Genomic DNA, 11,941 nt, shown 5'->3' on the forward strand with positions numbered 1-11,941 from the left:
CCACACGGGGGAGAGGCCTCACGCCTGCTCGCAGTGCGGCAAAAGCTTCCGCCTGCGAGACAATCTGAAGGCACACCTGCGGTTCCACACCGGAGAACGGCCCTTCAGCTGCTCCGTGTGCAGCAAGACCTTCAGGATCATGAGGAACCTGGAGACGCACAATCTGAGTCAGTGTGAAGCTTTCATTCCTTCATTCCGGACGATTGCTGGATGCCGAAGTTGAAAACCGGTGTGCAGGTTTCATAGAATGTACCGCTGACTACCTCATATTAACGGACGCTGAATCACTCCGACATTCGACTGTCATGCAGAATGTTTTCAAAGCCAAGAATTGAACAAGTGAAGCTATAAAGTCAATACGTTTGTTGAAAAAAAAAAGCTATATAGCCATTTCGAATTGTAGTTTTGTAATGATGGGAAGACAGTTTGGCTTTGTGTTAAAAAGCTCATGTATCAGATGTTTGTTTGTTTTAATGTATACTGTATACTTCATCTTTGTGGACCAACACTGGGACTGAAACAGTTGACACTGCTTTCTTGCACTGGACTTTATGAAAACCACTGTTATCTGTCTGCAGAGATCTTGCAGAGTTTGTCAGGTATATGTGCTGCTTCGAGGTTGTTCTGATGTAAAACCAGCAATGTAAGGCTTTTTTTTTCTTTCTTTTTTTTTACCTACCTTGTCATCCCATCAGCAAGAGTTGTAGTCTTGGTATGATTGTTTAGTGTCTGGAGAGATTGCTCTCCATAAACTGAATGTGTGAAGAGTTTCTACACTGACAAGTTTACATTAGATAAGTTTTTACTTTATTTTATACTGTAAATTCCATTTTGAACGGTTGTATTAAAAACATTTGACTCTTGAAAGTACGTGTGGATTAACTACCCAACCTGTTCAGAGTTGAGGGTGTTCATAAAGGATTCAAAACGGTAATAAGTTTTGTATTTTGCAATAAGATGTATGAAGAAAAACAAGTGTGAATTACTTTTCTATTTCAAGGTTAGTTTTGTTTTTCCTTTAAGTTTAGTCTTGACATTCTTTCACTTTCAAAATGTCTCATTATGTTTGTGAGTAACAAACATGAAAACATCCGATGAGACAAACGCCGATTTTCATTCGGTGGATTTATAAGTTCAATGCTTGACTGTCACAGGCACAGATATAAAACAAATATACATAATAAATAAATATAAAGTGTATACAATACACAAGTGTACATAATTGTCACAAGTTCCTGAAGCCCTCTAAGCTCCGCCCACCCGGAAGTACAACTTTAGTTTCACTTCTTGCAGCTTAAAGGTGAGAAAGAAAACAATCAATCCTCCGAATCACTTTGAGTTTTTAGGGTGAAATATATATATATATTTCTTTTTTACAATCTCCACTTGTCCACTGATATAAGGTGTCCGCTGCGCAGCCGGAGACTGAGCGAAGGTCTCGGGATGGAGGAGGCAGCCTGGCTGGAGGAAATGCTCAGGTGCCCCGTGTGCCACGACCTGCTCGCGGACCCTCGCCAGCTGCCCTGCGGACACAGCATGTGTCTGAGCTGCGTGGAGAAGCTGCTGGCTCACTCCTCCTCCGGGGCCCCGCTGCGCTGCCCCGACTGCCGGACGGACTTCGGGCCGGTGGAGGAGGTCGGTCTGCAGCGGAGCTACACGCTGAGCAGCATCGCGGAGGACTTCAGGCTGAACCACGAGACCAGGGTACCCCGAGTCACATTGTCTATATCCTACATAGTTCATGATGTCCTCTTGTGTGCTTTACACTGAGAGTAACAATGAGCATCTTTGTGCGTTTCTGTTGTTTTCATGCTTTTTTAAAAATGTTATTATTATTAACTTTTTTGGGATGAGGAAAAGAAAAAAAAGAAGTACACAATCCAACAATTTGTATCACTCAATTTGTAGTACATTGAAATAAATTCGAATTAAATGGTTTTGTGAGATAGCAGCATATGTATGAACATGTCAATTCAAAAACCTTTATCCTATTTATATATATATGTCGATGTATATTACATACACATCGAAAAAACACTCAGGTCTAGACCTCAGTGTCCTCAATGATAGCTATGGCCTTGACCATAAATTGGCACTTGGGGTGAGACATAAAGTGTGGAAAGACTGTTAGAAGACCAGGGGTGCAACGTCATTCAAAATCCATGAGTTGGAATTGTACCAAACTTTGATCATCCCTGGGTGACCCATCAATGATAAATTACCTCAGTCTGTCTCTCCCTCTCTCTTGACCTGTCTAGGGGTGAATTTGACTTTTCTGTAATCTGCTGTTGACTCTCGACACCACCGAACAGCCTTAACTTGGATTGACACGGGATCAGACTCTAGAAGAATGCCTCACTACTGATCAAATCCGTCCTGCGGGTGTGATTTTGTCTTGTGCAGGAAAGGCGGAGGAGAAGTGTGCACTGTGACTACTGCCCGGACGGCACAACACCGGCCAGTAGAACGTGTCTGAAGTGCGAGGTGTCGCTGTGCAAAGAGCACGTGAAGGACCACCTTGAGCTGCCGGCGTTGACGGGGCATCCTTTGGTCGAGCCTCTCGGCGACCTCGGAGAGAGGAAGTGCCGGTGGCACGACGACCAGGTGCTGCGATACTACTGCACCTCCTCAAGACGCTACGTCTGTAACATCTGCGCCCTGGAGGGCAAACAGCTCAATGCGGCCGCCGACGCCTCCTCCGTCCTGCGGCGGCAGCTCACAGTAAGCTGAATAAAACCACAGAGGAGCTCAAATATCAACGAGAACAAAATACAAGCAGTGACACAAAGATGTTTACTGACTTATTACTATAAGAAGACCCCCTCAGTGGACACGTTTTCAACCTCAGGCCATATGTTTGACACGGCTATAGTGCAAGAAGCTATTAATTAACACATTCATTTTCTCTCCTTCACAGTCTTACTTACGTGTGTGTGTGTTTTTCAAAAGGAATATATGGACCAGCATTTTGAAATGCTGCAGGGACAAGTTACAGATTTCACAGCGTCCTTAAGAAAACTGCAAGACGACATTCAGCATGAAGTGAGCCTCGTTTCCTAAACCCCCACGCTCGTGATAAGTTAACAGTTTGATTCAAGATGTTTCAAGGTTTCACATGTTTTTTTTTTTCCCCTGAATGCAGAAACTGAGGTTGAACCCGGCCGACTCGCGCCTCAACGGTGTCACGGTGGTCCTGCTCTTTCTTTGGTTCATCGTTCTATACTACGGTAGGACAATTTGTTCACTGTGATTTAGTTTTTTTGGGTTTTTTAAAACCAGTGTACATAAACCAGTTTGACCTTTTGCCTTGTCGTTTCTATCCAGCCTACAATTTCTCGGTGGAAAACCAGACGCTAACAGAGGCATTGACGAAACAGCAGAACTCCAGATCTCCTGCGTATCCTCCGGCCAAAGGTAAGACGCTGGGCTTCTAATCTCGGCTGCTTCCTGTTTGCATGCTGACAATTAAAAAAAACCATCTGATTTAAAGGCCCTTCTTAGTTAAAAAAAAAAAAAAATGAAATCAAGGGACTTTATTACATGTTTTCATTTAGAAAAGAATTTCATTTCTTGCTCAAAGTTATTTCATGATCTAAGTCATCACTAATGAGGATGTTGGTGTATCATGATGATATAGTGTAACAACATTAATAATAGTTATAAAACGATTCAAGATGCCTTATAAGGCATTATATCATCAATTAAATTAAAAATTCAATTTGAGTTTTTACTTAAGTGGTTCAGTACAGTTTAGAATCTGAGTGTTATATTACTTTAACTTAGGCAAAGTAGTTCAATAGGTATTCTGATTGATTTAATGAAGATTAAGGCAAAATTTAAAATTATAAATGTCTTCTTTACTTTTTCTTTTACTTTTGCTCAGAACACCTGTTGAAGCAACTACACAACCTACTAGAAGAGTATCAAGGTACAAAATGGCACCAGAGTCTTTGTTAAATACGTCATGAATACAAGTCGCAACCACCTACAAGTGGCCAATGATCTTCTCAGGAGCCGTGCCGCTGGACGTGGACACTCCCCGCTGTTGTCTCGGGGTCTCGGACTCGGAGAGCGTGAAACCGAAGCGGGATTGTCTCCAGAGTGAGAGGTGCAGTGACGATGATGCGTCACAGGTCGTCTCCACACAGTGCTTCTCGTCTGGCACCCACGTCTGGGAGGTGGAAGCCGAGGGCCACTGGGACATCTCCGTCTTCTCCGAGAGCGTCCGAGGACAAGGCGAGAGCAGCAGCACCTTTGGAAATAACTCGGAGACCTGGAGCCTAAAACGCGACGGCAAAGGCAACCTGTCTGCCTGCCACAATAAAACAAGAACTCTTCTGGCCGCAACGCCGAGCAGCGGCCGAATAGCGGTGGTCGTTAACTTTGAGGAAGGCCGCATCGTCTTTAGTGCCGTGGATTTCGCCGTGACGCAGTTGCACGAGTTCAAGGCCGAGCTGACGCAGCCCGCGTGTTTGAATGTGGGAGTTCGTGTCGGAGACGCACACAGTAGAGCCTCCATTGTCAAGACTGCTTGAGTCAGCATAATACGACATCAAAACTGGTTGATATATTAAAGCGCTTAAAACCAAAACATGACTCCTGGAAACACGTCTCGTCAATTGACATTGACAACTTGCACCGATGTTCATGTTTTAGATAATCAGTTTGATGGAGGCCAACGTAATGTTATTAGAAAGATCTCGTTTCTAAAGAAATTCCCTTTTCCTCAGGAGAGTTGCCTTTCCTTCCCGTTCAAAAGAGACAAGAAAAAGGTCACATTTGTCAATTTATTAGGAAAACATGACATTTTAACTCATTTGAATTAAATGTTTTACAAAACACGAAGGCAATAATGAGCTGAGAAGGCCTCTAAACTGACAACACTGAGTAGTTATACAAACGTTTTCTAAATAAAAACCAGAAGCAGATTGTTATAAGTTGTGATCAACTGAAAAAAGCATGAATATGAAAGCATCATGGACAAATTCAGTGAGTACTGTGCAATAGTTGTTTTGTAACAAAAAAAAAAGAAGAAGTTGTTCAGATATTAATCTTTGTTCCTTTTAGGATTTTTCCCAGCAATAAAAAATAAATAATTCTTAACTGGAGAAAACGTATTTGTCAGGACCATGTTTCACACTCATCTAGCTGCCCGTCAGTCCCTTGACATGTGTGTAAATGCTCATTTACTAAAACATGACGCTACACAATTATACACACGCTCCCGACTTCATGTAGCTTTGCTGTGCTTTGTGCAGTCTGAAACATTTACAGTTTTTTGGGTTTTTTGTTGGGTTTTTTTGTCTGGAGGGGGGGGAAAACTGTCAAACCAAGAGTTTATTGTTCAAAACAGAGAAACTTTACAACACCATCTTCCTACAGTAGCAGTCCTGGACTCAAAGCTGGTTTTAATTAGAAATCCTGATGAGTGGATGAGCTGCAGGGGCCTTTTACTTCACTGTCGCCATGTTCTGATTCCTGATGGAGCACCAGGCCTTAAAAACATCTCTGAAAAAAAAGAAAAAAGAACAAGGACAAATCATGATCAAGCGTTTCCTATAGAAATGACTCTCCTGCACGTGTACAGACCTGCAGTGATTGGCCACACATTCGTTGCTGCAGTATTCTCGGTCCCAGTCCTCACTCTCCACCGCTGGGTTGTTGCAGCCGGCCCTCAGACACACACTTTTCCTCGTAGAGACACCACTGTGCCCATTCCTGTCCATGTCATGCTGCAAGAGGAGCAACGTTCAGAAATTCAGTGCATCGATGATGATGAGGATAACGCGACACCAGCGTCATACCCTTCATCCTACGACACACAAAAGTGCAAATATGAAACGAGAATGGTACGAAAGGCTCATATTGAGGGACTTTCTTTGTTTTGTAAATAAAGACGGTGGTTATAACGTCATCATGTATCAAACGGCAGCTCCTGAGTGTATTTGCATGGAAGGAGCTGGACTTTACAATGGAACCATCACTTGAAGGAGGTAATGTGTTGGATTTGGTGGGTTGAAGTAGAAATATTATTCACATTAACCACAATGTCTCAATACACCATCAGATTTTGTACATCTCATAAAAGTGGCCAAAACACTGATTACACTGAAAAACCTCACTGCAGCATGTCGTCGTTCTGAAGCCGCACGTTTAGAATTAGAAATTCGGGAACAGATCCTTTAAAATGCAGAAATGTAGAACAATGAACGGGACCGTTTACCTCTTCAGAAGGAATCACTTCAGTAACAACATCCTCGTCTGCGTTCCCCGTCGTAACTTGCACAGAGACGACAGATGCGGACGAAGTGGCGGTGGATGACGCGTTTGCCGTCTTGGAGACGATGACGGGCAGGGCCTCTGGGCCCTGAATGGAGGCGGGGACTATTTTGATCTGGAGTGGCGGTGGAGGCGTGGCGGTCATAGACATGGGGAGGCCCGACAGAGTGCTCCCCTCGCGGGGCTTGGCCTGTAAAGGCGGGGGCGTCGGGGCCATCTGCTGGAGCCGCGGCGGGGGCGGCGCGGTCTGCATCTGCTGCAGTGGAGGTGGCTGACGGGAGGCGCCCGCGACCACGAGGGTGGGCTGCAACGCTCGGATGCCGCCCGGCAACACGGTCACCACCTGCCCCCCTCCCTGCAGGAGGTGCTTCGGGATGATGATCTTGGTGATGGTCTGGGCTGGAGGAGGCGCCGGCGCGATGGGGGCGGAAACCTTGTTTGCGCCGGTGCGGGAGCGGGTGGTCATCTCGGGAACGTCCAGGATGATGTTGGAGGCACAAATGTTGGTGATGGTGTTCTCTTCCATGCTGCTGTTCGCTGAACGGATGACCTGGTGAGCAGGAGGGGTCGGGCTGACATCGGCAGTCGGTGGCGAAGGGGAGGTGTCCATCTCCTCGGTGGCGGGCTGCGACAAGGCCAAGTTGAGATTAGAAGAGTTTGAATGAAACTGACCAAAGTGCTACTCTCTGAAGGTCGTGGTGGTACCTGTGCCAGCTGATTGGCTCTGTAAGCTGCAAGTGCTTTCAAATACTCCTTTTTCGCCATTTCCGTCTTTCTTTTATACACCTGAAGGACACAAAGAACAAAAAAAAAAGAAAATCACAGTTGTGATTGGGATTATATTTCACGTTTTCAAATCAGAAAATCGTTTATGAGGCAGGACTAAAAGCGATAAACTAAGTACCTGCTTCTGTTCTTCAGCCAGGCTGTCCCACATGGAGGCCACGATCCTTGAAACCTCCCCAAAAGAGGCATTGGGGTTCTGACCTTTAATGGCAGCCTGCGTGTCTCGGAAGAACAGAGCATAGGCTGAAACTGGCTTCTGCGGCTCATTGGGATCTTTCTTCTTCCGCCCTTTCTTTGCGGCCGCCGCCGCGTTGGCGGAGGCCAACGACACAGGCTTCCCCCCACTTCTTCTTGCCGTGGCCAGAGACAGGGAAGACGCGGGGGCTGGGTGGGAGGACATGTGGGAGAAGACGGAGGGAGAGGAGAGAGACATGGGGGAGTCGACCAGCACGCTCCTCTGAGGAGGGAGAGAGAAGGTAGGGAGGGATGGAAACGGGCACGTTAGCTGAAGGATCGAAAATATGTTTTTTTTTCCACCACAAAGAACCAGGCGCTTGTTCGGACACAAAAAAATTATAATAACTCGTGGGAGCGATGCAAGTCGCTCTCTCAAGTTAATACTGCGAGCGAACAAGATCATTTAATTTGCGACCGCGGCGCCGTGGCTCTATCGGTTTTTTTTCACGCTTTTCATTGTTACTAACTTTACTTGCAGGCTGCGTTGGGCCCCGCTGACGCCCCATTATTATTTTCTAACCCACTTAACTTCTTTAAATTGAAGAGATACTTTTGGTTCGTCAGCAACTACCAAACAAACTACATACCACTGTAAATGAAAGCTTGGATTTTTTTTTTTGCTATAAAATGAGCCTTTTAATGGCTTCATGTGAAAGACAACTTTAATCAGCGGGTGTTAATGTAGGTTGCCAACAGAAATGGCTTAATAGCAGTGTTCTACTGTTCTACACCTCCAGATGTTGAAGCATTTGATTCAGACACGTCCAGAAATAAAGTGAAAGAAGCAGAAATTCACTGTGTGATGCCATTTTTCAATGGCTACTCCGAGGGCTCCGGACTAGAGCGACGAGAATGACGTGGCTCTGACTCGGCTCCGCTGACAAAAGGAAAAACAATCGGTTCTTTGGCGCTGCTCATTTAAGAACTGGGCCTGAACTCGCTACTGGTTAGGCGGGAAAAGTCCTGACAGTGAATCAAACGGCAAAAACATATTTCAAGGTAAGACAAAGGATGAGCTAAATAAGCCGACATATGAAGCCCAACTTTATGCAATGGCCTCACCTTGAAGTCATCCATGTCTTCATCCTGCAGAGAACCAGCCGGAGACGGAGTTGCGGACAGCGGCTGCTCTGGTGCTTCAGAGTGATGTCCCATGTTGTCGCCACCGAGACCCAGAGCCAGCTCCGACTGGTTGATCGTCGAGAGCTGAGTGGTTCCCAAGAGACCGTGGCCGATGTCGCCAAGCTGAACGTCGATGGCCATGGGGGATGAACTGCTGAAATGGGAACCACCCGAGTTTCCCAGTTCCTGTCGGGTGGAAAAAAACCCCAAACAAAACATCCAAGCGCTTGAATACATAATTGTGTACAATAGTAACTTCCTAATCACACCACACAGTGCTGTGAGTGACACTTACAAGTGCAGAGGAGCTGAGCAACGCTCCCCCTCCAGCCTGGCCCATCGGGCCCAGGTTTAGCTGCTCCAAGCTTTGAGATCCAGAGTTTACGAAGGTGGAGGCAAACGAAGGGTCATTGGCTTCTACCACCAGGTTGCTGACAAGGCTCCGGGAGCCCGAAGATCCCCCGGTGCCGTCTGATAGCTCAAAGTGGGACACAGCATCCCCGATGCTCAAAGCTGGATCCGGATCCAGAGAGATGGGTGGTATCTCAAAAACCTCATCGCCAAGGCTGGGAGTATGGAAGGTCTGCTGTAATAGACAGGGAACAAAGGGTCAGGGCCCAGCAGACACACACATACACAGGTACAGTAACACAAAATTAATTTCACTTTTATCCAATTCAACCACTTAATTAGTTTTTTTGTGGCATTTGTTGCTGTAGGTGTTGTATAATTGTTGTATGACTTGAAGCAGCTCCCGGAGAAGCGCTGCAAATTTCATTATGTTCTTAACTGTAGTCAGGAAGGGATCGATCCATCTGTAACATCAAAAATATGCACCTCAGGTTAAACTCGCAACTAAAAATTGAGGGTGAGCCTCTTCATATACGTTATAGACGCTTTTACAAAGACCTGGTCACGCCACACAGTCATAGAACCATGGCGATGGCTGTCATGTGAGGTGCCCACACACCATCAATAGCAAATTGGGGTGGAGGTCACTGTTTTACCCTTTGCTGTAGTCTTTGGATAATCAAAGTAAATTCTGATGATCTCAATCATGTTCAAACCTTTTAATCCCTAACAGTTGAAGCAAATGGTTGAACCACCAGATAATGAGGAGTAGAAGTGTCCCCTGGCTACACATTCAACTCACATAAAACCAGAGGTTTTAGTAAAATAACAACTTGCTGAATTAGTATGATCCATGGCGATGGGGGGGGGGGGGGGGGGGGGGCTGCCCGGACTCTGATCTGGAGCAGCGGGACATGCACACCTTGTTTCCGCCTCTGCAGACTTCAGTTTGAACTGGGTGGCTAAAAATCTCACCCGTTCAGGTCAAAAAAAAAAACTCACCTCCGCAGACAGAAAAGGGTGTCCGGCCCCGCTGATGGTCAGGTAGCTATCACTGCCCTCCGAGAACTGAAACAGACCCAGAAGCATTGAACAAACTGAAGAGCGAGTGGTGGACTGTAAACAGAGCTGTATCGATCACCTTGCTCTCCTCGGAGTAGCCACCATAGCCCCGAGAGTCCAGAAACTCTGAATCAACATTCTGAGCGCAACCATCCGAGAGCTCGGAGTAAAAATTAAGGTCCATCTTGAGCCAGCTTTTTTTTTTTTTATCGCAGCGCAGACTTGGATGAAATCGTTTTAAAATCTCCTTCTTTTGTCCATTTAGGACACGAACCCCGCATGTTAACTGACGCTGCTAACAGTTAGCACGCTAATCACAGCCGGTTAGCATAACGGTCAAAGAGCCGATGCTAATCTACGTTCACTTTGTAAGAGCGGGGACAGAGGCGGACAGAGCTGTGAACGGAGGCCGGAGACCCCGGGGGAACACGAAAGTAGACGAAATACAACGTGGTGTGCGTCCACTGGCCAAAGTTTAACGGCGACACAAAACAAACCCATTCATTCACTTGACGGCACTGTTAGCTCACTACCGGAGCGGCGTTCAAGGTCTGTCGGAAAAATGGGACACAGAACTACGATTCCTTATTTTAGTGAACTGCAAGACATTTTTAAGATCAAAAATGCCAAAGAAAAAAAAATCCAAATAAAGAGATTGATATACACACATAAGTTAAATTGTGGTTTAAATGACAGGGATTGTTAATTGTTCTGTACCTGTTGAAACATCCAGCTTTGGGATGTACAATTGTCCGTTTACACCTGAAGGCGACAATAACTATGACGGCAGTTGAAAAACTTTTCGGCGTTTTAAATAAATAAACAAACCACCCGTCTATCTTCAAGTTGTCCTAGTTCCCTTATAGTAAGTCTGCTTTTTTTTTGACTCACCTGAACCTTATGCAACAAACCGCCGCTGTGCTGGGGAGTAATTCGTCCCACAAGGCCCAGACCTTTAACTTGTCATGTCGGTTGACACACACGATGACACACACGGCAGAACATTAATGACGCGCTCCTGGTTCAAGTACTTCCAAAGTGGTCAAGTGCATAAGACGGACCTAGGGTCCCGCGCACCGAACCGCCAAGGGAGGCAGCGGGCCCGGCAGACAAGAGGTTGGGTCTTATTTTCTGGCCCAAGTGTCAAGTCTCCGGTTTGCGATGAGAGTATACGTCAAGCTTCTACACCGTGGTGGGACTGGACGGAGCTTTCCCTTCTCTCAAAGTTCCTCTGGTGTCCCCTTTTACAATGGAATCCAAACAGTGCCCTTCGTCAGTAATTAATATCCCAGAATATTATTTTTCCTATCACCGACCCACAATGAAGAACTGTGTCTGGACCCCTGGAGGACAGCCATGGACTCCGCTGTCTCAATTCACCTCAGTTTACAGGAACCACCCCACATTTGATATGAAAAAACAACTTTGTCCCTGGGTCCTTTTTGCTTCTTCTTTTGGCTCTTTCTCTTCTTTATATCACTTGAGGCGAGGCGAGTCCCCGACTCCCCAGGGTCCCAGAACCTTCGCATATAGTCCCTGATTATCCTTGGAGTCCTAAGCCAGCGGGCCCAGACCGGACCTGTTCCCTTGTGGTCGAGAGACTTCAGCCAACAGCGAAGAGTGTGGAAAAGAACTTGCGTCGACGATGCTTCTTTGTTTAGGTAAAACTGTTTAATATCGAATCGGATAGTAACAAAAAACCACAGGCTGATGACATGAGCCGGGGTGAGAGAAGCTGGCCTCCAATTTGCTTCTCCGGCAGACCAACGGATCCCAACCCCTTATGTCCGTCCAGGAAGAACACGCAACAAAATTTGCCTGTTACAATAGACAACACTGATAGCATAACATCTGACTTCACTTCAGCCTCTGGGCATCCTGACAGGATGCATGTGATCGAGCATATGACCTGCCTGGCGTTCTTGGAGCCAGCCCGCATCTCGAGAAGAGCAGATGACATGTTGACAAAATAAGAAAACATAAGAAACTTTCTAGAGAGAAGATATAAGAAAATATAGTTCACCCTGAAGAGGATTTCCTAAAACATGGGGATTCAGCGAAATGATAAAAATTTTGGACGAGTATTTGCCAGCCCTCTGTTTGT

General features: G+C 46.0%; 2 protein-coding genes across 2 annotated transcripts; one reads left to right on the forward strand and one right to left on the reverse strand.

Annotated features, from left to right (window-relative positions):
* The first annotated feature begins 1,408 nt into the window (after positions 1-1,408).
* On the forward strand, positions 1,409-4,767 carry LOC308135483 (E3 ubiquitin-protein ligase RNF135-like). Its single transcript, XM_080503501.1, has 7 exons — positions 1,409-1,704; positions 2,404-2,721; positions 2,950-3,042; positions 3,143-3,227; positions 3,325-3,414; positions 3,884-3,928; positions 4,012-4,767. The coding sequence occupies exons 1-7, from the start codon at positions 1,444-1,446 to the stop codon at positions 4,533-4,535; spliced, it is 1,416 nt and encodes a 471-aa protein (XP_080359627.1). The 5' UTR covers positions 1,409-1,443; the 3' UTR covers positions 4,536-4,767.
* Positions 4,768-4,776: 9 nt separating this feature from the next.
* tox4a (TOX high mobility group box family member 4 a) lies at positions 4,777-10,338 on the reverse strand. The gene is made up of 9 exons (XM_080503493.1): positions 9,917-10,338; positions 9,778-9,843; positions 8,720-9,010; positions 8,365-8,610; positions 7,184-7,522; positions 6,985-7,065; positions 6,224-6,904; positions 5,590-5,732; positions 4,777-5,508 (listed from the first exon to the last, which is right to left on the reverse strand). The coding sequence occupies exons 1-9, from the start codon at positions 10,019-10,021 to the stop codon at positions 5,451-5,453; spliced, it is 2,010 nt and encodes a 669-aa protein (XP_080359619.1). The 5' UTR covers positions 10,022-10,338; the 3' UTR covers positions 4,777-5,450.
* Between the last annotated feature and the right edge of the window lie 1,603 nt (positions 10,339-11,941).

Source organism: Blennius ocellaris (genome assembly GCF_963422515.1).
Source record: "Blennius ocellaris genome assembly, chromosome: 10".
NCBI lineage: Eukaryota > Metazoa > Chordata > Actinopteri > Blenniiformes > Blenniidae > Blennius > Blennius ocellaris.

Bases quoted from the DNA above. Each gene is read 5' to 3' on its own strand.
- LOC308135483 (XM_080503501.1), top strand. From the start codon at position 1,444: ATGGAGGAGGCAGCCTGGCTGGAGGAAATGCTCAGGTGCCCCGTGTGC. The intron at 1,705-2,403 runs GTACCCCGAGTC...TGTCTTGTGCAG, and splicing joins GGCTGAACCACGAGACCAGG to GAAAGGCGGAGGAGAAGTGT. The intron at 2,722-2,949 runs GTAAGCTGAATA...GTTTTTCAAAAG, and splicing joins TCCTGCGGCGGCAGCTCACA to GAATATATGGACCAGCATTT.
- tox4a (XM_080503493.1), bottom strand. From the start codon at position 10,021: ATGGACCTTAATTTTTACTCCGAGCTCTCGGATGGTTGCGCTCAGAAT. The intron at 6,905-6,984 runs GTACCACCACGA...GCCTTGTCGCAG, and splicing joins GAGCCAATCAGCTGGCACAG to CCCGCCACCGAGGAGATGGA. The intron at 5,509-5,589 runs GTCTGTACACGT...CTTTTTTTTCAG, and splicing joins TGTGTGGCCAATCACTGCAG to AGATGTTTTTAAGGCCTGGT.